This window comes from Protopterus annectens, chromosome 2.part1, assembly GCF_019279795.1.
Source record: "Protopterus annectens isolate FY-2018-M chromosome 2.part1, PAN1.0, whole genome shotgun sequence".
Taxonomy (NCBI): domain Eukaryota; kingdom Metazoa; phylum Chordata; order Ceratodontiformes; family Protopteridae; genus Protopterus; species Protopterus annectens.
In genome coordinates, this window is record NC_056729.1 from 380,600,830 (window position 1) to 380,625,596 (window position 24,767).

Here is a 24,767-nt window from a genome sequence, read left to right on the forward strand (position 1 = left end):
GCAGCACCACTACTGGGGATCCAGAGAAACCAAAAACCTTTAGAAACTATTTCAAGGCTAACCTCTCTCTACTAAATGACACCTTGGCTAAACTCCAAGCACCCCCAAACCCAGTAAAAACCATAGCATATGCTGAGCTACTTACAAAATGTCTGCACAGCCATACTGATAGGAAACAGTTCCCTCTATACAGCTATCACATTATGAATAAGACAAACTAAAAAAGACTGTGGAATCACAGTATTAACTGGATATATAACAAAAGAAAAAAATCTTGACCAAGTGGAGAAACAAAGCCATACATACTAAAACCCCCCTGACCAATCTAAACAGGCAGCTAAGAGGATTAATTAATACTACAAAGGCTTCTCAGGCAAGGACAACCACAAAGCTTTCTACAGCTATGTCTATAACCTTAGCGGAAATATTCAGCAATGTGCAGAACTTACTGTAAATGGCAACACCCACACTAAACTGGAGGCCATTGCCAACCTTTTGGCTTACAGGTTCATCTCAAATCCCCCCCCCCCCCCAACTCCCCCTGATAATCCAAAGGAAATACCACAAACCACAATCCTCCCAACCATTATTAGGGAACAGATCATCAATGCAAGTTTCAAGGCCAAAAACAATGCAATGATACGCCTCAATAACATCCCGGGAATGCTAAATAAATAGCATGAAAGACCTCTCTGGTTCACTTGAATCACTTTTCATCTGGAGCCTACAGTCAAGTTTTGTGCCCATGGAATGGAGGATGGCTACAGTCATTCCCTTACACAAATGAGGTCCGGTCCAACCACTGATCCAGGTAACTACAGGCTCATAAGTCTGACCAGCCTCATATGTAAGGGCAGAGAAGTAATCATCATGGACATGATAAATGAGGATGTAAGTAACCTGCAAATGCTTGACCTATCACAGTTCAGCTTTGTTAAAAGGAAGGTCATGCCTATTAAATCTGGTAAGCCTTTTTTGAGAGGGCCACCAAGCACTGGATGAAGGCAAGAATGTGCACATAGTGAACCTCAACTTGGCCAAGGCTTTTGATACAATACCTCATTCAGGCTTTATAGACAAGCTCACTAATTTAGGTATATATAAACCCTTTTACCACCCACATGGATAGCCAACTGGCTTACTGATAGGACCCAGGAGGTCAAAGTAGGCGAGGTCACCTCCACCAAGAGGCCACTCACTAGCAGAATCTGCTAGGGCTCTGTACTGGGCACGCTCCTTTTTGGCATCTATTTCTCTGAAATAGAAGCAAACACTTAAGGTTTATGGCTAAGTTTACAGATGATTGTACGCTAGGGGTTATCATCGACTCCACTGCAGAGAGTAGCATTCTTCCAGAAAGCCTATCTCTGACTAAGAAATGATGCCAAAGCCATGGCCAGACTCAGAAATGCATAAATGTACCCTTTGTGAAGTAAACTATCTTGACTACTTACCATGTTGATAATATGCCCTTAAGAGTCAACCCAATGGTCAGTGATATGCACATTGACAGTGGACTTACCTTCAACCACCAAATGGCCACGGTGGTGAAAGTCCTTTTATGTTGCGTGACTTATAAGCAAGGGCATGGCATCTAGGTCCAATCATAGCATTCAAAGCTTTCATCAGTATTTACCAGAACAGGCATAAGCAGCAACTAGAAGGACCTCAGAGGTTCCTTACAAAAAAAGAATACAAGGCATAACCTGCCTGTATGCAGAGCAGCTAGAAACCCTTTCCCTCTACTCACACAGATTGCTGAGGGATGATCTATGCCTTGCTCATAAGGCATCCTCCAACCCCACACTTCTGAATCTCCTGCATTTTTGTAAGTCAAAAAGTACCAGAAATACAAGATTTAGGAACTTGATGTTTGTCTGTGACTTAAACAGAACATGCCGGAAAGACATATGTCCCAGAGATTGCCCTTCCTATAGAACATGTTTCCATCCATGTGAAGCTGAGTTTGTCTATTACCCAGTTTGAGTGCAACCTAGAACAGGAAATTTACACCAGGCCTGGCACCCATATCTCTTATGGACAGAGGTAGCTGATAAATGCCAGGCTCTCAGTGTTCTATATGGATATAGGACATCATTATTCTTTCAGGAAAACTTGTCTAGGCTTAGAAAGCCCCCCTAGGTCATTAGCCTACTAACAGACAATCTATAAGTCTATTTAAAAGTGAACACTGTTAAATGAATTTTATGATGAATTTAATGCTTATTAATGTGATTTCATTCACAGCATTTATAATCCTAAATAAATTTAACAATAACAAAAGCTAACACTGAAAAAGCACTTAATTCAAAAATGTGTAAAGTGACAACTCTTTGCAACCCAGACACACTGAAGATTCAAATAAGTTTCTCAAAATGATTTCAGTATATAAAATTACTAGTGCTCATAAACACAAATAGATGGGAGTACCTCATGTGAGTACACATGAAAAAGATTACTGTTTCTGCAAAATAAAGGGGTTTAAGTTCTTGTGAGATCAACCATAAACCACTCAATAGGTCACATCTTAGACAGTGATGACAGCAATTATAAAAGCTAAAGGCTTCTTACCCACAAGGCCTATAAGTGAAGACGATGTAACTTTCTTCATCAGTTCTCTCAATGAATGTAACACAGGTGTGCTTTTCCCAGTGTCGCATGGCTTGTTTGAACATTGCTCGCTGACTGCCTGAAGAAATCAAAACACTCATTTTAAAAAGAACAGAATTAAATTTGTCAGGCATTACCTGACTTGATGGATCATTGCTAAGCCTTTAACATTTTTGCAGGACTTTTACTACATATTTTTGTACATAAACACTCGAGCATCCACCGTTAATATTTTAGCTAGATTAATTATCCAAGGCCAGCATAAACATAAATGTAACCACTAAATATTATCTCTGAATTTGTTCTCACCCTCTTGTCAAAACAAGAAGTAGGGTGGGGGTAGCAGAAGTAAATAATCCCTAAAGAAATGAAGGGACACAGGACAGGTGTTCATGTGCATAATGAAGGATCTGAGGGGCCCATGGCTTTATGTACTTTGCTCATCCACTTTTGTATATCTGCCTGCATAACTCATGTTAATCAAGCATCTGCTGCCTACAAGTTAGCTCAATGTCTCAATGGCACATAGGACAAATTAGCTCAATGTCTCAATGGCACGTAGGACAAGTTAGCTCAATGTCTCTATGGCACATAGGAAGAATTCCTACTTTTGATTATACTAAATGCTGACTTGTATGACAATCCTGGGGTGCCTGAAAGTCAGCATGGAAGGCTGAGGACATAGTCAGATGTCAGCTCTTCCCTCTCTTGGGAAAGGGTGGGATTTTGTATGCTGTCCTGTAGCTCCTGTGAAGCCCGGTAATGCTGCAAGATGTGCATTTGTCTGATCAGGTGTATAAAGACATATGGTATATAAATGAAACAAATAATACTCATTTAAGATGGGACAAAATTTATTGTGATAGAGATTTGTGACAGTGAAGAAAATGAAAATTCAGATGTTGGACTTGAGGCTAGAGTTCATATGTCCATAGGTAAGTACTAGGCCAGCTATCCTTGTGGGCCATTTTAAGCCTAGACAATTTCCCTTGTTGTTTTCAAAATAACTTATCCCATTTGGTTATAGATTTGTCTTACCCATCCCATGGTTGACTATTATACATTACCCTTAAAGATAATAACTGGGATCATACCATAGATAATTTAAGGGGACCCATGTATGGGATAAAACATTTAGGAGCTGCATCTTTCCATTAATAGTACAGGGGGCAGCCCTAGGGTCAATTTTCTGTTGCCCATCCATTAATCTAAGTTGTGCTTGAAAAAGGACAGGAAAGAACTCTGTTATATGGATGGGGAGTCTATTCCTTAGCAATGATATCCTCTGTGCAATATACCTGTCCCTCCAAACCGTTCTGTTGATGTTGTGGAAGAGATAAAGATCCCTAGACAGAGCCTTTCTAATGACATCTGACCGATGTGTAGTGCAGCCCATCAGTAATGGTTCAGAGTATGCTTTGTATGTCCTACACAGGTCACCTCTTAGCAGTCTGTAGGATACAAAGTATAGTGACAGGGCTTTTAGTCCGTACATACAGGACATATTGTTTAGGCCTTGTATCCTTTTAGTAATGCACCTCTGTGAGTGTTCCAGTTGTTACATGTGTCTGAACAGATACATGACAATGAGGGTTATATATTCAACGATTGGCCTAATGACGGCACAGTAAACAGGGACAATGATGCTCCTAGATTTAGACACAATTCCTTTCTTTATCAGCTGTAGAACACAGAAGGACCTTCTTAAAATAGGCACATGTTGGTCAAAAGTTAGGTTACTAGTCAAAAAAGAAAGGTGAATATGCCACGGCAATCAAAGCAAACCAGATAAAGGTCAATGCATAAAATGATAAGTCCCAAGATTGATGTTAAAAAATCATTCCTTTATTCGAACAAGTGAGCGCTTTCACGTCACTCTGGACGCTTCATCAGACTTAAAACAAAATCCTGTGTTCAAACCTACTTAAATATCACTAAAACACCAATGAAACACTTAATAACAAACACATGGCAAAGGAAACTTGCTCCATTGGTATAGGACTAAATAAAAAATAAAAATACTAAATATACACCATATATCAAAAACCAAATACAATGTATAAAGAGCATAACATTAAAATCTGATATATTTAAAAAACTTCATATTTTTTAAGTTAAATAAAATGAATGTCATGTTACCTTATTATAACTGCATATAGACATTGAGTAAATCATGTTAATAGTCACCATGCATATACACATATATAGCTGTGTACAAATAACTAAAACTAATGTCTGAGTGGTCTATCTGCTAGAAATGGCCTCAGTGAAAATTTATCATTTTGGCCATGTCCCTTATCAGCCGCTAACCTAAGGATCCATTTGGCTTCCTCCTTTTCAGTTCTATTAATATTTCCTAGCCTTTCTCTAACACACATATATCCCAAAACCATAAACTTAAAAGTATGTGTTGTGTCATATTGCAAGACATGACTAGCTAGAGCATTACACTCATTCTCTCTGTGAATGGCATAGATGTGTTCCCTTATCCGTTCTCTTAGCGTTCGATTGGTCTTGCCAACATAGAAACAATGGCATTTGTTACAAAGAGCAAGATAAACCACATTTCTAGATTTGCAATCTGCATAATGGCTAATTTCATATCTAATATCAGTATCTGGATGTTCAAAAGTGTTAGTGTTCATAATAAAACCACACTGATTGCAATTACGACATGCATATGTTCCATTTCTATGAGATGCAACAGTGTTCCTCATATTCTTTTCATAACAAAACATCCTTTTTAATGACTTAGTATTTCTATAACTAAAACCAGGATTAGTACCTACCAGGTTCTTAATACTATCATCTAATTGTAAAATTCCCCAATGTCTTCTAATAATGTCAACTACAGAACCATTATTACTAGTATAGGGAATAACTATCCTTCTCTTCACTTGTCCATTACTGGTATGTTGTGTCCATGTAGGATTCCTTCTCTTAATATAGGGTAAACCTGCCTGTTCACGTTCAACTTCATGTAATGCTTTGAGATCCTTTCTATGGTAGCCTCTCTCCATAAACTCCTGTTCCATATCTATAATTGCATTAGAAAACACCGAATCATTGCTTATTAGTCGAGAATGGCATATAGCTTGATTCTTAATTATATGGGGGTTGCATGCTATCTCTATGTAAGATGGCATTCCTCCTACAAGGTTTCCTGTAAACCTCTGTTGTTATTGTCTCTTTTTCCTTCTGCAAGATAACATCTAGAAACTCAGTTCTATTCTGAGATCCCATACTAGTCAATGTCAAAAAGGTTGGGGTACCATTTATATATGTAACACAATCTTCCAAGCTCTCTAAATCACCTCCCCAAATCATAAAAACATCATCCACAAACCTCCTATAATATTTAATAAACTTAGAATATATCATATGTTCTAATATGTACGTGGATTCCCAATATGCTAACACCAAATTAGCATATGAGTTGGCACAAGATGTGCCCATCGCTACCCCTGTTGTCTGTACGTAGTAGTCATTATTAAAGGTAAATACATTATATGTAAGCACTAGTTTTAGTAGCATGGTAATCCTCATAATCTGATTCCAAACCTTTACGTATCAAGTATAACCTCAGGAAATCCACTCCTACATCATTCGGTATACTGGTGAACAATGATTTCACATCTAACGTCACCATGTAGTCAGAATCTCTAAGCTTACTATCAAAATTATAGGGTGCTAGAGTTTCTAAAAATTGTTGAGCATCACGCAAGATAGAATCTGTGGAATCTACTAAAGGTCTTAGTTGTTTCTCCAAGTAAATTGACATACTCTCTGTCAACCATCCTTTACCAGAGACTATTGGTCTTAGGGGAGGTTTATTCATCACCTTATGTACTTTAGGAAATCCTCTAAACATAGGTACCAAAGGGTCTACACAAATTATCATCAATGACACTGCACATTAACATATCATACAAATCCGCATGTACTGTTCTAATTAGTTTATCTAAATCAGACAATGAGCTTCCTATAGGTAGTATCATCTGATAGCATTTCAATGACAGTACTATCATAGTAACTCCTATTTAATAGCACTGTAGCACCCCCTTTTATTCGCTGGTCTTATCACTATATCAGCATTATTTTGTAGTGCGTTCAAAGCCAATTTCTCGTCTTTAGTTAAATTATAAAATTCAGGTTTCATCCTATTATTTTCAAATAACATCAAAAAATCATTAGTACATGCTTTCTCAAAACATTCTAGCAAGGGATGCGAAGCAGGCATATATGTTGAAGGTTTCTTAAATAGAGAAACATTATTGTCATTCACTCCATTCCTGTCATATTGTAATCCCAATGCAACATTCCTAGTGAAGTACTTAATATCCACTATCAAATCACTCACATGCACACCTTGTGAAGGGATAAACGACAATCCTCTATTTAAAATAGACTTTTCACATTCTGATAATACATACTGTGACAGATTAATAACTAAGTCATTTGTATAGGTTTCAGTGTCTTTCTTTGAAACTCGAGTTGTTCTTCCAACGTTTTCCTTTTTCTCCCCTTGTACTGTAGACTCCATGCCTGTTTGTTGGTCGTTCGAAATGGTAACGGAAAAAGGAGACCAGTCGCATCGTTCTCTCTTGGTAAAGAACACTGTCCAACCACCTGAGGTGTTCTTCTCCGCACAACTTGCTCACTATTGATTTCAGAGTTAAGTGTATCAGTTGCTGAGGCCATAGAAGGACGCGTTGCAGATCGCGATCCTTTATCTGTGGTACTTGGAAATGGAGCCGTATTACCAGAAGTAGACGGAGCCATCACTTTAACCAGAAACACACATTTCATATTACCTCAAGTAATAACACAGAAATAGAAACCATAAGCCAAACTAAACTACTCAGAGTCATAATAGATGACAATGTCAGACGTGATCACCACATACTACATTCCATCAAGGTACCTCACCAAAAACTCAGCTCTTTGTATAGGGCAAAACACTACCTGACAGATCAAGCAAGGATTACCGTACCAGCAACATACCTCCTTCCTTCTCTATTATATACTTCTGCTATACGTACAAATATCAGCAGTATGTATAAAACTTAACTAGCCTCCTGCTATTTCAAAATAGCCAAATCTGCAACCAACCAACCTTATAAAGCACACCACTGCCTTGCATTACAACAATTAAACTGGCTTGAACTCCCAAACCAGTTGACATACTCACAACTAATCATTGCCCAAAAAATATTGTACTCTCCAGACAAACCCCCATCATTATAAAATATTCTACTATATTACTCACCTACTAGAAACTTTCGCTCTTGCAATAAACTCTTATAATGTATCAGTAAGACATTCAACACTGATGGAAACTCTCTACTCCCATTATGTATCAAAACTGTGGAAAGAAATCCCCACACAGTTAAAACTAATAGAAAATTTAAATAGCTTCAAAAATTTGCTTAAACAGCATCTATGCCAAAGCTGGCTCTGTTCTTCCTGCTCACATGGCTAGCTTTTCTCAAATTACTTTTTCCAACTCTTACAACCACTTTGTTTCCCAATTTTTTGCACCTTTTCACTCCTCATACTGTTCTAATTTCCTAAATTCTTACTCCTCTCACAAACCATCACTAACTACTATCCCTCCTCTGCCCATTTCTCTTCCTGTTCATTTCCATAATTTCTCCTTTCATATCTGTCCTACCAATTTTCCAGCTACATTACTACTAGTCTGTCTGTAAATTATTACTAACCTCAAAAAAACAGTTTGATCATTTCCCTGCAGTCATCATGCTGAAAATACATTAATTATTATTGTATTTTATTTTTCTATTCCATAATTGCAGTGTATGTTAATTTCTTTTTTGCTGTAAAATGATATGTTCATGCAGGAAATATTTAAAAAGCATGTAAATAAGCTCATCTATAGATGTTTTACTCTGCAATTATAAATGTACACCATGTGTAACTTGCTTTTTTCCCGGACCTCCACTGAAAACAGGTTTTACCCAGTTGGACTTTTCCCAGTCAACAAAGACAAATAAATAAATTAATGTTGTAAGCTTTTCTACTATACCTGAGTAGGGAACTATGTCAAAGATTGGCCAGGTTAAGATGTGTGGTACATACCGTTTTGTCTTCATCCATTGTTTTGGTTACATTTTCAAAAACATTCACCAGATTGAGTAAGCATGACCTGTCCTTGACAAATCCAAACTGAGACAGGTCTAGTGTTTGGAGGTTCCCTATGTCCTTACTGATTAATTCCATGATAGGCCTTTCCATGGCTTGGCATAGGAAGCTGGTCAGACTTATGGGTCTGTAACTGCCTAGGTATGTAGAAGGTTCACCCTTGTGCAGGGGAATGACTGCAGCTGCTCTCCATTCGCTTGGTACAAAAACTGTAAGGAGGCTGAGAATGAACAGTGCTGTGCTATGTAAGATGCATCCAGGGATATTATCAGGACCCCTCAATGCAGTATTTTTAGCTTTTGAAAGTGTGACATCTGGAGGGGAGCCAGTTTCAGGTATATATTGAGGAACAGAGGGAGGGGAGAGAGGGGTAAAGTTAGAGTTAAATTTATCAGCCAGTTGATTAGCAATATCTTCAGTCTCAGTGTAGGTATCATCATACACAGTCAGTTCAGTGCATTGCTGCATTGGGCTTTTGAGGTTATGAACATAACTAAAAATGCCTTGTGATTGTCTTTGGCTTAGGTAGCTATTTTGGGTCTATATCATATATTTGAAATTCCAAAATATCGAACACCACATGTTCGAACTTGGAATTTTGAATATTGATAACATCGAACGCTCAGAATACTGAATGTTTTCCCAGGGAAAAATTTGCTGTTCTGAGAAACATACAACACAAGCACACAAAAATAAATAAACCACACACATACAGTTAATGAAACCCAACCCCACACTAAACCATACATACATTACTAACTATCCACTTACCTTAACTCACACCCTAACCCTGAGGTCCATAACTATTGCATACATACCCTACGAAACTATACACAAACAAAGCAATTAATACACACACATACAGTTAACAAAACCCAACCCTACACTACACCATACATACATTACTAACTATCCACTTACCTTAACCCGCACCTTAACCCCAAGGTCCATAACTCTCGCACCACAGTGGAGGAAATAGCGAAGCCAAGGAATGGCCCACCGAAATCTTGTCCTAGGTAAGATTTTGATGTTCCGGGGCTTCGCTATTTTCATCATTCGATGTTGCGGGTTCGATGTTTTAACGTTCAACGTTTTACTTCCTCGAAGTTTTGATATAGACCCGCTATTCTGGCCCAAAGCTTGGCTTTGGTGGATTTTATTAAGTTGCTTGTCTATTTCAGTGACAAAGGCTCTAACATTCTGGGAATTACTCTTCTTACTTTTGGTAAAACCTTCCTTTTATTATAAAATTTGTTCATGTTATGTCTCCATCATGTGGGCTTGGCTTTGTGGTTTTCCCTTGAACTTGTCCTATGGGGTACACCTGCATCTATGCAGCTGTTTACATACTTGTACAATGTGGTGGTGCACATTTCTGCATATTCAGTAGAGTTAACTGGGTTTGGTGGAGAATTGAAGCTTGCCAATGTATCACTTAGGAATAAGTAGTTTGTCTTAAAGAAATTTCTAAAGGCACCTTGGGTGAAAGGATCTCTGGTTTCAGTTTTATTTCAAAGGAGATTGCTTGATGGTCATATTTAACAAGTGATGAAGATATGCAAGAGATAGTGCAAGATGCTCACATATTAGCAAGGACAAGATCCAAAATGTTACTCCCCTAGTGGGTACTCTAATTGTTCTGGGGCATTTGTATTAACTAAGTCCTCGAATCTCTGTGCTTGTGCAGTAGTGATGGTGTAGGTTTCCCAGTCTACAGCTGGATAGTTTAGATCACCTAAGAAAATGGTTTCAGGGCCAACACTGAGTGATTCTAGTTCCTCTAGATAGGCATTGTGGTTTTTTTGTCACTAGCTAATATACGGTATGGGACCTTTCTGATGGTTATTTGGACATGATGAAGCTCTAGTGCATCATGCTGCTTTACCAGTCTTGATGTAAATCTCTTCTGAATACAGAATGATCTAAATGTGTGGAAGGCATTATATCCCTGCACAGCTGGCATACTCTCTGCTGTTTTAAACTATGTCTCAGTAACTATCTAGACATCAACGTCTTTCAGGGAGACAAGGGCTTGTAGGGAGAGGAGTTTCTTGTTCAGACTTCCAGCACTGATCAGTAAACACCTTTATATTTTCTTTTGCTTGTTTCGTTTTGTTGGTAGGTTTAGCAGGTTGGCATTAACAGAAATAGGCACTATGGGGATGGACAATGTCTTTGTCAATAATCATAAACCCTAGAAGGGAGAGATGCAGGCCAACCCTGATGAAGCAGCATGGTCTGGGGATCATATCCTCCTAGGCTGACAAATACTGGACCCCCTATGAATGACAACAAAAACTAAGCCAATTATTGGACTCAATTTATTTTGTGCTGATATCATGGCATCATCCTTGGAGAAGGTAGAATGCTGCTCAAAGCTAGGTTCATACAGGTCTTGGACAAAGTCTGAGAGCTCCACCATGTCTCTTCATATAGTACAAGGAGGTTCATTTCAAGTCATTAACACTGGCATGAATTATGACAGAGTCATACTGGTACTTGCTGTTGAGTGCATTCATGAGCTGATGGACCTTGGCATCAGACTGGTAATTAACCATCACTCTTTGTAAAAGGCACATCTGTATGTCTTACAGTGGAGACACCAGTAATAATGTTTGGTTGGGTCAATACCTGCCTCATCAGCTCACCATCTGTGACTTTGGGACTCCTTGTGCTATGTGAGAATGTAGACTTAATATGGTGTATGCAAATTGTGCCTGTGTTGTGTTCTGGAGGTCTTTAAGGTTTAGGCAAGTTAATGTTTAGAACTTCAGCATATGATAGTGTATGTGTACTATGACAACCTTGGAGAGATGCAATGTCTGGTGTACTGCTGATGATTTTAGTGTTGGATTTCACTGTATATGAGATTTCTGCCTCCAAGAATATTATATATGTACATATCTCACAGACTGTATCATGCTGCTGGAGTAATACATTTAGTGATGGATAATGAGTTAGAAACAGAGTGTTCAAAGTGGAGACTTACTGCATATCAGCCATCAGATAACAGAAAAGTCTGAAAGTCTTGAGTACTTTCATGAGGTGGTCCCTGTTTTCTCAAAAAAAGATCTCACCAAGATGATGCTGATATATAGAGTATATTTTATATACCGTATATCATAGACAGAAGTAGGTTAAAAAATAAAAAAAGATAGATGGGTGCACAAGACCCAGGATTTTTTTTATCCTGGGTCTTATGCACCCATCCATCTAAAAGGCGCACTGGTGCCAGGACTGGAAAAAATGATACTGTAGAATCCTCAAGACACGGAAAGATTCCTACAATGGGGCTAACCTGGGCTCAGGGGGAGGATGCCCCCACCCCCATTGTAGAAGGAAGTAGTAGTCCACAAAAATCACAAAAACTGATAGGCCAAAAAAGAGCCATAAAGATGACAGAGTGGACTACTGAGGATAAGAAAGAAATTATGTATTGTTACTATTATGCAAGAATCCCAGAATTTCCAAACAGAAGATATGCAAAAAGATTAACAGGGAAATTAGAGGAAAGAAAAATACTTACACAAGAAAAAAAACTGTCAAAAGCTTCAAAGGCAACTTTGCTTTCATTAATATAACAGATTTATGAAAAACATTATATAGATCAAGAAACCTTGGGCCTTTTGGGAAAAGAAGCGACTGAGGAAATGTGAAAATATAAAGAAAAAAATCTAGAGATTTTTGAAAGGTATAAAAAAAGAAATACAGGCATGGGAAAATAAAGAGATCTGATTTGGTGCAATATTTACGCAAAGGAGAAAGCCAAATTAATTAGTACAAAAAGCAGCCCCAAAGATATTCAGAGAGAAATTTAGGCAAAGGCATCCAGATATGGACAATTTCACAATACAAAAAAGATTATAAACAGGAAATGTAGAACAGAAGATTAGTAAAGTTGAAGTTAAAAAAATAAAAGCTGAATTTATGAAATACCTATGAAGTGAAGAATTTAGTGTAGAAAGTCTAACAGAGGTTATATCACAGCATGATGGAACAACAAGTCCCCCAGGTAATGAGAAACAGGAGGAGCAGAAGACATTTAAAGAAATATGGACATGGGAAAGAAAGAGAAATTTAATAAGGTGCAATATTTATGTAAAGAAGAAAACAAAACTAATCAATACAAAAAGAGCAGTGCCAAAGATATTTGAAAAGCAATACATAGGTTCATAGGTTTATACTAGGCTATCTGCCCTAAGGCATTTATAAACCTAGCCCAAAGTTTTGTGGCTTACGCCACCCCTTATGTTAAAAAATACTGTGCCCATTAGTTTGTTTTGCCTCTGTCCAGCAGTGACACAGAGATGATTCCCGGGGTAAACCTACGATCTCCCATCCACCGGTCAAGATTTCTCTTGAACAGAGCCAGCGAGGTGCTCTGCCTCACATGGACCGGGATTTTATTCCACAGCATAGGGAGTCTCTGAGTGACAAATCTATCCCTCCAGCATGTCTTATTTATATCCGTGCTAAGGTTTAAGTCGCTTGCTCTAGTGGATCTTTTAGATTTGGATTTTTTGAGGTGGAGCATGTCCATTAATTCCGGGTTGGACATGGCCTTGTATGTCAGGCACAGTTCACCTCTGAGCAGATGGTATGCGACTGAATAGAGCTGGAGTTTCTTCAGTCTGGCAGCATATGACAGATTTTGGAATCCTTTTATCTTTTTGGTGAGGAACTTTTGGGGTCTCTCCAATTGCTGCAGGTGTCGGGTGAGATACATCCCGAATGGGGCATTGTACTCGATCATTGGTCTGATAAGTGAAGAGTACAGGGGAACAATGACCTCACTTGATCTGGATGTGAATCCCTTCATGATCAGGTGGGCAATGTAGAAGGTCTTTCTAACCACTTTAGCAATGTGAGTGTCAAAAGAAAGGCCACTGTCAACCTGGGTCCCCAGGTCCCTGATAATTTCTTCTGTGCTTAGTGGATTGCCACCTATATGGTAGCTTGGGGTTACCTTGTTTTTCCCGAAGGGTATGACTATACATTTTTTGGCATTTAACTTCAGGCCATGGCTCTGGCACCAGCTATCAGTTTCCGTGAGACCCCTCTGAAGGATATCTGTGTCCGATGTACTTTCCACTATGGCGCCCAGTTTGCAGTCATCTGCAAACTTTGTCAGCCATAGTCCTCCTATGTTTGCCTGTACTTCTGAGAAGTACATGTCGAACAACAGGGGGCCAAGGACTGAGCCCTGTGGGACACCACTTGTGACCGGCTTGGAGTCTGACATGGTGCCAGCAACTCTGACCCTGTGGGTTCTGTCCTTTAGCCAGTTTGCAACCCATCTTGTGACATATGGGTTTACATTTAAGCTGGTAAGTTTCTCTATAATACCTGAGTGGGGTATTGTGTCGAAAGCTTTTGCAAGGTCAAGGTAGGCTGTATGGACTGCCTTTCCCTCATCAATGGCCTTGGTGACTGTTTCGAAGAAGTCGACCAAGTTCAAAAGGCATGATCTGCCCTTGACAAAGCCAAACTGGGTCGGGTCCAATGTCTGCAAGTCCCCTATGTCTTTGTTTATGAGTTCCATTATGATCCTCTCCATAGCTTTGCAGACCAGGCTTGTTAAGCTTATGGGGCGGTAATTACCAGGGTCCGTAGAGGCACCGCCTTTGTGGAGTGGGACCACAGTTGCCGTACGCCACTCCTTGGGCACGTATCCTGTGGTAAGGCTAAGATTAAACAGCTGCCTTATGTGCGGGTTTAGTTCCTCATTGAGTTCGTGTAGCACACAGCCGGGGACACCATCCGGTCCCATTGATGCAATACAGCCAAAGGCATCTGGATATGGAAAATTTTACAACACAAAAAATAAGAAAATAAAGAGGAAAAGTAGAAAAGAGGATTAGTAATGAAGTTAAAGAAATAAAAACTGAGGTTATGGATTACCAGCGAAGTGACAGACTTACTGTAGAAAATCTAACTCTGATAACACCACAGCAGGATAGAGCAATGTATCCCCAAATTAAAGAGAAACCAGTGGAGTGGGAAACATCTAATCAGTTGTCATATGAAAATACTTCACAGCCTTCAACAGAAAACCAGTACAAAAGTTCAGTTAGAGTTGCACCGCAACCGCAAAGGAAAAGGTGGGAAGGCGTAAACTCTCCTTGCTGCCCAACTGAAAGAAAGGGCGTCCACTCTCCAGGCCTTTGGATGGTATGTCCTTGAGCAGAATTTTGTCAATTGATGATTCTTGTGGGAGGCAAAGAGATCCATGTCTGGCCTCCCCCATGCTTGGATTATCTTTGTAAACACTTGAGGATGCAACTGCCATTCGTGCGGGTCTATCATATTTCTGCTTAGATTGTCTGCCAGCGTGTTTTCCAAATCTGGCAGGTACTGTGCTTGAAGCTCTATTTTCCATTCCAGAGCCATGTTCCAAAGTGACATGGCCAGCCTGCACAGGGGGTATGAATGTGTTCCTCCTTGTTTGTTTATGTACCACATTACTGTGGTGTTGTCTGTTCTTATCAATAATTGTCCTGGATGCAGGAGGTCCTTGAAAGCTGTAACTGCGTTTATTACTGCTAGCATTTCCTTTTGATTGATGTGAAGGTGCTTTTCTTTTTGGGACCATTTGCCCTGAATGCACCTGTTTGTCATGTGCGCCCCCTAGGCGTAGTCTGAGACGTCTGTTGTGATGACTTGATTTGCTTGAGGCTTGCAGAATGGTAGACCTGTGTTTGTTTGGCATGCTTGGGCCCACCATAGGAATTCTTTTGCAAACATGGAATTAATGGTAATATTGTTTCCAAACTGTGGCTGTGTTGAGACCATATGTTTTTTAGGTACCACTGAAGTTTCCTCATATGCAACTTTGCACATGGGATTAGAAGAATGCAAGATGCCATGAAGCCCAGAGCCTGCAGGATTTTCCTTGCAGTTAGCCTGGTACAATTTGCTAGCGTCTTGAAGCACTGAGTTAGTTACCCCTGTTTTTCTGGCATAAGATAGGCCATCTGGGTGTTTGTGTCCAAGTTGGAACCCAGGAAAATTATTTTCTGAGATGGTGTTAGTCTGGATTTCTCTTTGTTGACTGTGCATCCCAGAGAATTCAATAACCGTGTCACATAAGCCAGATGTTCCAGAAGAATGTGTTTGCTGTCCGCTTGGATCAGGCAATCGTCCAAATAAGGGTAAATCTGTATCCCTTGAAGTCTGCAGTAGGCAATTACTGATGCCAGGCATTTTGTGAATACTCTGGGCGCAGTAGATAAGCCAAAGGGCAATGCAGAGAATTGATAGTGGATTGAACCTGCAAGAAATCTGAGGTATCTTCTGCAACTTTGTCTGATTGGGACATGCAGGTATGCCTCCTTGAGGTCCAATGTTACCAGCCAAGACTCCTTGCCCAGCATGGGAAGAAGCTGCTGTAAGGTGAGCATCTTGAATTTTGGTATGAGTAGAAATGTGTTTAGGATGGATAAGTCCAAAATGGGTCTCCAATCGGTTCCCTTCCTTGGTACCAGGAATAGTCTGGAATAAAAGCCTTGACCTTGTTCGTGCATAGGTACCTCTTGAATAGCTTTCATGCCCATGAGCTTTGAAATTTGTATTTGAGCCTCTGCCCTTTGATTGTGTGGCAGGTTCGGCATGCCTCTCATTTTTGGAAGAGTGTGAAAATGAAATCTGTAGCCTCTGTTTATAATGTCCAGGATCCATTTGTCTTTTGTGACAATATGCCAATTGTTTGAAAATAGTGCCAGCTTTCCTCCCAAGGGTGCTGTCACCTGAGCCCCGCTTGGACTGCAAAGGGGAAAGTCATTGGGTTTGTTTCCTGTATTGTTGTGCACTGTCTTCGCCACCTCTTGGTGCTGGAGATTGCCATTGTCTGCCTCTATATGATCCTTGAGATTGTCCTCTGCCCCTTGTGCACCTGTATCTACCTCTTTGGGGCTTGTCCGTTGCTGGAAAGGACCAGTTTTTTGAAGGCCAATTTCTGCCAAAACGTGGTGGTTGTACTTGTAGAAAGGCTTTGACAGTTTGCATAGATTTAGCTTTTTCTTCCATTTTCCGTAGTATCTCCTCAGCATTAGTACCAAGTAATACATCCTTTTGTAAAGGAGCATCTATTAGTTTAGCTTTAACATGATCAGGCAAGGTTTGTTCCGTAAGCCAAGCATGTCTACGAATGACTGATCCCGTAGCCGCAGCTCTACTTGAGGCCTCTAGAGCATCATAGCCACATTGCAAGGTGTGCTTACCCACTTGTTCTGCACCATGAATCATATCCTGTAACTCCTTCAAATCTGGTTGTTCAGGTTGTGACATTTTATTCTTTAATTGTGATAACAGAAACTGCTGATATTTAAGCATATGGAACTGACAATTTAAGGCCCTCATGGCTAGGGTGGCCGAGGTATATACCTTTTTTCCCCCACCTTTCTAAGGATCTAGACTGTCTCTCGGAAGGTAATGGATTCTTAGCAGTAGAGGCCTTGATTCCCTTGGGGCCTTGAGAAATGGTTTCAGGGTCAGCATTATGGCTTTTGTAAAGAAATTGGTGTGAGTTAGGAACTCTGTAGTACCTATCAGGCTTGACTGGAGAAGGAGGCAGGGAATCCGGATTAAGGGAAGCCTCCGAGTAAACATCAAGTATGTCCAAGACAGGAGGTATCGCCAGAGGTCTGTGCTGAGGAAGCAAAAGAAATTCCTTCAGCCTTTTCTTAGAATCGGAAAAATCTTGGCCTTCCCAATGGAAGTGTTCCCTCAAGGTATGCAAGGTTTCCCCGAAAGAAAGGTCCTCTGGGGGGGATACAGAAGGGATGGACTGCTCTGCATCAGAATCTTCATAAGGGGAGTATGAATGCTCCTCTTCATCAGAATGTTCTGAAATAATGGAGCCCTGTTCGGAAGAGGGAGAATCTTCCTCCACTCTGGGTCTCTTGTCTGGAAGGGGTTGGGAACCCCTGATAAGAGTAATTAAATCCTCAGCCATTTTGAGCATTTGTTTTTTAGGCATGGGGCCTGGAGATGGGCCCTGTGCAGCAGGCCTCTTGGGAGGCATGGCTGATTTAGACTTAGTAAAGGCCTTTATGGAAAAGGAAGAAGAAGGTCTGAAGACACCCTGGGTGGGTGGAAGTGGACCTGTCCACATTAAGAGGCTCAACACTCACAGTGGCTTTGGTAGCTGTAGTCAAGGTGTGGGCCGAGGAACATGCGGTCTCGGTTTCAGAAGACACCACCCGAGAAGGGTCGTCGGTAGTCATGGGCTGCGTAGGCGCCTCGCTGAGAACCGGACCACGTGTAGCCGGTTTTGGCGTGGTGTCGGTGGAGACAGCGGACCTCGTGTGTCGGTCTTTGTCCTTGTAATTTTTAGACAAAATGGTAGTCGTAGTCTCCGACGACATCTTATAATTAAAAGTTTTACCAAAAAAGTGTTGGGCGAACTCCGCCCGACGCTTAATAGTGCGTTTATTGAAAGTAGCACAAAAGCGACAGCCCGAGACGTCGTGGTCTGGGCCTAAACAAGGTATACAGAGGGAATGGAAATCCTTATGCGGTATTTGCTTCCCACAAGAAATACAATTGTTAACTTTGTCTGACATCGGTCTGAGGCAAGAAAAGTTTCCCCAACGGGGTACTTAGCTTTAAAGAAGACTTCAGTTTCCAAATTTTCGTAATTTCAGGAGCTGGCCGACCGGCACTTGCGAACTGCTTCTGCTTCGGGTACCGCGCGGCAAAAAAGACTGAAGAACATGGCGTCGGCTGTGTCTTATATACCCCTGTCGCACTGACGTCAGGAAAGAAAGCGACAACAACCGACGCCGGACCTAGACTTTGGAATTCGGCCGACCGAGGACCCGCCTGACGGCAGAGAACCCATCTGTAATTACTGCAGCTGTATGCACGATGAACATCAGAAAAAAATACTCAGAGACTTGATAAAAGCAATGCGCATTATCAAAACAGATCAGGATCTACTGTGCACTAACGCAAATAATAAAACTAAAAATATCAGCACAGGAAGAAAAACATAGAAGACATGCAGATATAAAGGAAAAGCAATTTATCGATAACACACAAGTTTTATAGAGAAATGGGAAACAAGGAAAAAGGAATTGAAACACCACCAAAAAAGAAGAAATAGATACATTTTGGAGAATTATCTATGAAGATCCTGTGGAACATAAAGAGGCTAAATGGATAGCAGTAAAAGACAGAACAAGAAGTTCAAATGTGCAGGGTATGTAACAGCCAAAGAAATTGAAACAAAGTTAAGAAAAGCTCCTAACTGCAAAACCCCAGGCCCGGAGGCAGTACCTAACTTCTGGCTAAAAGTATTAACATATTTACATGAAGATTTAAGTCATGAATAAGAAATAAAAGTTATGTACTCATCATAACTATGCATCTGTATTGTCCATTTTCATTCTTCCTCGACAAATGGGTTCGAATTCGATCATAGGATCCAACTGGGGACACTATCTTTAGATTCTATGATCCAACTCTCAAGCTCCTCCCTTACCCATAATGCTCCTGACAACTGTATTATCTCAGAGTCTGCTGCTATTATACAATATTAGAACAAAGTATATCAACATAGCTATGACAGAAAAGTAATAGCTGAAAGATCAGGAGCTCAAACAGGAACTATGGTTCCTTGTGACAATTCCATTAGGTCCCTCCCAAAGACATGGATAGAAGGAAGGTGAGGAAGAATGAAAATGGGCAATACTGATGCATAGTTATGATGAGTACATAACTTTTATATCTGATGTCATGTTCATCCATTCCTCAACAAGTGGGACAGAGTCCCCAGCTAAGGTTTACTTTGGTGGCCCTCATGGAAGGATGTTCAGGACAAAAGCAGAACCAAATGTTGCTCTGTTTCTGGAGATGATATCCAATTTGTAACAAGAAATAAAAGTATGAGCATTGGACAATGTAGCAGCTGCACAAATGTCTTCAATGGAGGCTCTAGCCCAAAAGGCAGCTGATGTAGCCATAGACCTAGCTGAGTGAGCTTTTGGTTGCCTTGGCAAGGATAAGCCTCTCAAGGAATAAATGCAGAAAATACGATCTGTTATCCATTTGCCTAGTATGGTTTTGGTGACTGGTCTTCACATCTTATTATTGAGAAGGAGACAAATAATTTATCATTTTTTACTAAATTCCTTAGGCCTGTGAAGGTAAATGCAAAGTTACCTATGGACATCTAAGAGATGAAGGGCATATGTTCATAGGTAGGTACTAGGCTATCGACCCAAGGGCCTACTTAAGCCTAGACAACAAGGTTCCCTGGCTTATGCCACCCAAGAAAGTTATTTCCTGTGCCACTGTCGAGCAGAGACACAGAAATGATCCCCGGGGTATATTTCCTATTTCCCATCCACTCATCAAGATTTTTCTTGAAGAGTGCTAATGAAGAACTTTGCTTGACATAGATGGGTAGCCTGCTCCAGAGTATGGAAAGTCTCTGGGACAGGAATCTATCCCTCAAGCATGTCCTGTTTATTGTGGTGACAAGGTTTAGGTCCCTAGAGCATGTAGCTCGGAGGGATTGGGATTTCTTTAGATGTAGCATGTCCAACAGCTCTGGGTTTGACATAGCTTTATATGTTAGGCAGAGATCACCTCGGAGTAGGCGATATGCTATCGAGTACAGCTGGCGTTTTTTGAGGCGGTCAGTGTAGGGCATTTGTTTGAGGCCAGTAATCCTATTTGTGAGGAACTTCTGTGGCCTTTCCAGCTGCTGCAGATGTCTTGTGAGGTACATTCCAAAAGGGGTGTTTACTCCATAATGGGTCTAATGAGTGTCGAGTAGAGGGGGAACAATGCCCTATTTTTTCCTGGATGAGAACTCTTTTATGATGAGGTGTGCCACATAGAAGGACTTCCTGACTATTATGGTGATGTGATTATCAATGGAGAGACTACTGTCCACCTGGGTCCCCAGGTCTCTTATCACACATTCGGTGTTAAGTAGATTGCTGCCTACGTGGTAGTTCATGGGTACAGAGTTTTTAACAAAGGGGATGACACTGCACTTTTTGGCATTGAGCTTGAGGCCATATCTCTGACACCAGGCATCTTTCTCAGTGAGGCCCTTCTGTAGGATGTCCACATCATTTGGGGACTTGACTATGGCTCCTAGTTTGCAGTCATCTGCGAACTTCATTAGTCAGTGGCCTTTTGTGTTAGCCTGTACTTCATAGAAATAGATACCAAACAGGAGAGGTCCCAGGATGGAACCCTGTGGTACTCCACTTGTCGCTGCTTTGAGGTCAGATTTGGAGTCTGCAACTTTTACAGTGTGGGTTCTGTCAGTGAGCCAGTTGGCAACCCATCTTGTGACATAGGGATTTATACCTAGTTTAGTGAGTTTAGCTATAATTCCAGAATGGGGGATGGTGTCGAAAGCCTTGGTGAGGTCAAGATAGGCTGTGTGAACCACCTTACTCTCATATACGGCTTTGGTGACCACCTCAAAGATGTCGATCAGGTTCAGGAGGCATGATCTGCCTTTCACAAACCCAAACTGGGTGGCATCCAAGAGTTTGGAGGTTACCAATGTCTTTGTTTATGAGTTCCATGGTGATACGTTCCATGGCCTTGCAGACCAGGCTTGTCAGGCTAATAGGTCAATAGTTCCCGGGATCAGTGGTGACTCCCCCTTTGTGGAGTGGGATAACTGCTGCTGTGCGCCATTCAACTTTATTGTCAAATCTGAGAAAGAAAACTGGTAAACTGATCACTTGATTGATGTTTGATGCAGAGGCCAATTTTAATAGAAAAGAAGGATTAGTGTGCAAGGTAACTCTATCCTTGTGGAAAATCAAATACAGTGGTTTCGAAGACGGTTCTTGGAGTTCAGATACTAGTCTTGCTGAAGTGATAGCGACCAAAAAGACCATTTTCCAAGACAGAGACTTTAGGTTTTTAGTTAAAGGTTAAAAAGGTGAAAGTACCAAGGTCTGTCACACCAAAGTCAGGACCCAAGGTGGAGTGGGATCTTGAATTGGAGCTCTATGTAAAAAAGGTACCTTTTAGAGAAAGGCCTTACATAACTTTGATGAAGCTAAAGGAGAAGCATTATCTCCAATGTTACGGTTGGAAATGGCTGCTAACTGAACTTTGATGTTGGAAAAGCTTGCGCCACTTTGAAAGATGGAGGCAAAGAAAACTAAGATAGCTGGGAGAGGAGCTGTGAAAGGATCTAACTCTCTCTGATGAGCCCAAAAGGAAAACCTCTTTAATTTACTCTTATAAACCTTCGTAGTTTAAAGTTTGTGGGACGAAAAAAGAATCTGACTGACTGGTGAGGAAAGCCTGGAATGTCTAAACATCATAGGAATTGAAGAAGCCATGCAATCAGTTTGAGGCCTGCAATGTTCAGATGAATCATTCCTGACAGGTAAGATAGGTCGTTTGGACTGGGATCCAGTGTCCAAGGTGGACATACTAGGCGAGACCATAGGAAGAGAAATCACACTTGCAGAGGCAAGTAGGGGGCAATGAAGATTATTTTTCTATTCAATAGGAGCGCTTTCTGAAGAAACCTTGGGATTAGAGGCAGGGGAGGGTATGCATAAAGGAGGCTGGAGGGACAAACAAGGACTACAGCATCTCTAGGTGAATGTCCTCGACAGGGAAGTAGGGCAAAGAAATAGAAGTTATGTTCTTACCATAACGTTCCATGTTAGTTGTCTTCTTCTCGCCTTCTTCTTGCTGGATGGGTTCGGAGCCGACCTCGGCTCCGACTCGGCCACTCTAAAAGCTCGAGAGTTGGTTCCACCGGCTCGAAGCTCCCCTTATATCCCACAATGCTAGGCGAGAGTTACCTCAGATCTCGTTTGTAAGCTAACCCCAGCTTATAACAGTAACAGTATAACTGTAAAACAGAGTCCACCTCTAACAACAGGAAGAAAGAAGGGTGACCTACATCCTGAACCAAGAAATATGCATAATAGCATATGACTAAGAAAGAGGTGGTAGAAAGAGAGGTCACGATCACAACTCCTCTAGGTCTGTCCAGGCCAGGGGGAAGGAGGGTGGGACGAAGAAGAAGGCGAGAAGAAGACAACTAACATGGAACGTTATGGTAAGAACATAACTTCTATATGTTAAGTTGTCTATCTCGCCTTCATTCTTGCTGGATGGGACGCGTCCTAGCACCTTGTCCCGGTGGCCTAACGGAACAGACTCCTGAGAACAGTGGAACCAAAGTTAGCTCTATGCCTAGAAGCTAAATCCAACTTATAATGAGAAATAAAAGTGTGAGGAGTAGCCCAAGTAGCCGCTGCACAAATGGTGTCAATAGGCAGTCTGTCTTGGAAGGCTAAAGAAGTAGCCAAAGCTCTGGTGGAATGGGCTTTAGGTTTATTAGGCAATTTCTGTTGTCTAATTTCATATACCAGGGAAATCAAAGATGTTAGCCATCTGGATAATGATACCTTTGAAACTGAAAGTCCCTTTCTGCTTTCCGATAGGAAACAAACAGCTGATCAGATTTTCTGAATTGTTTTGTTCTATCCAAGTAGTACCTTAATTGACGATGAACATCCAGGCAGTGTAACTTTTGTTCAGACCTATTGGAATACTCTGGAAAAAAGACAGGAGGTCAATGCTTTGGTTTAGATTTGATGTTGAAACCACCTTAGGCAAAAAGACGGGTTAGTTCGTAAGGATACTCTGTCCTTATGGAACAAAAGATAAGGAGGACGACAACTGAGTGCTTGAAGTTCTGAAACTCTTCTGGCTGATGTAATAGCCACCAGAAAGAGAGTTTTCCATGATAATAATTTCAAGGAACATGAAGCTGCAGGTTCGAAAGGGGAAAGAATCAAAGAAGCAAGAACTAAATTTAGGTCCCAAGGAGAAAGAGGATTTCTTATAGGAGGTCTGAGAAGAAAAACTCCTTTCAAAAAGGCTTTGCAAAGTTTGTGGGACATTAGGGCAGATTCAGAAATACCCACATGGAAGTTAGAAATAGCTGCCAATTGAACCTTAAGAGTAGATGGAGATGAACCTGCATGGAAGAGTTCAGCTAAAAAATCAAGGACTAGTTGGATGGAAGCGGTGAAAGGATCTATGTCCTTTCCTTGTGCCCAATATGAGAAGCGTTTCCACTTACTCAAATAAATCTTTCGAGTGGAAGATTTATGGGAAGCTATCAATATATCTCTAACAGAGTGAGATAATTGAGGAAGCCTGGCTACGGTTGGAATTGGAGGAACCAAGCAGTGAGGTTCAGAGAGGGAGGGAGCGATGAAACTGACCCGACTGGTGGATCAAAAGATCTGGAACTAGGTCCAGATTCCACGGTCGCTCCAAAAGAAATTGATGTAGAAAGGGGAACCACACTTGTCGAGGCCAGTAAGGAGCAATGAGGATCAATGAGGCCTTCTGAGCGATAGCTTTCTGTATTACTTGAGAGATCAGTGGGAAAGGAGGAAATGCATACAGAAGTCCCGGGGCCAAACTTGGACTAGAGCGTCCCTGCTGGGTTGGCCTGGTAAAGGGAATAGAGTGAAATATTCTCTGCACTTGCTGTTTTGGGGAGTAGCAAAAAGATCGCAGCAAGGCTGACCCCACTTGAGAAAGATTTCTCTCACTACAGAGTCTTTCAGAGACCACTCGTGAGGCATGAGTATAGCTCTGCTCAACTTGTCCGCAATGTGATTGGACTTCCGGGATGTGCGTTGCTATCAGAAAACGCTGAGAAGAAATCGCCCATTGCCACAGTCTGAGTGCTTCTCGACACAGGGGGTATGATCTGGTTCCGCCTTGTTTGTTGATGTACCACACTACAGACATATTGTCTGTCTGGACTGCAATCGTTCCCAAGGGAAGAGAGTCTTGAAGGGCTTGCAACGCTAAAAGCACTGCTCTCATCTCCAGAACATTTATGTGCAAGTGGCATTCGTTTGGTTGCCATGTGCCCTGGACTGTCCTGCCCTGATAATGCCCCCACCCGATCAGGAGGCATCCGTTGTCAGAGTAGCAACCGGAGGAGGTGGAACAAATGGTCTTCCCGA

General features: G+C 41.1%; 1 protein-coding gene across 1 annotated transcript in view; it reads right to left on the minus strand.

Moving 5' to 3' along the window:
- Positions 1–24,767, minus strand: part of TLL1 (tolloid like 1) — a 1,749,881-nt gene that overhangs the window by 1,561,801 nt on the left and 163,313 nt on the right. Inside the window, exon 3 of the mRNA XM_044063452.1 lies at positions 2,572–2,689. Within this exon, the coding sequence (XP_043919387.1) occupies positions 2,572–2,689 (118 nt within the window). The remainder of the gene's footprint in view (positions 1–2,571; positions 2,690–24,767) is intronic.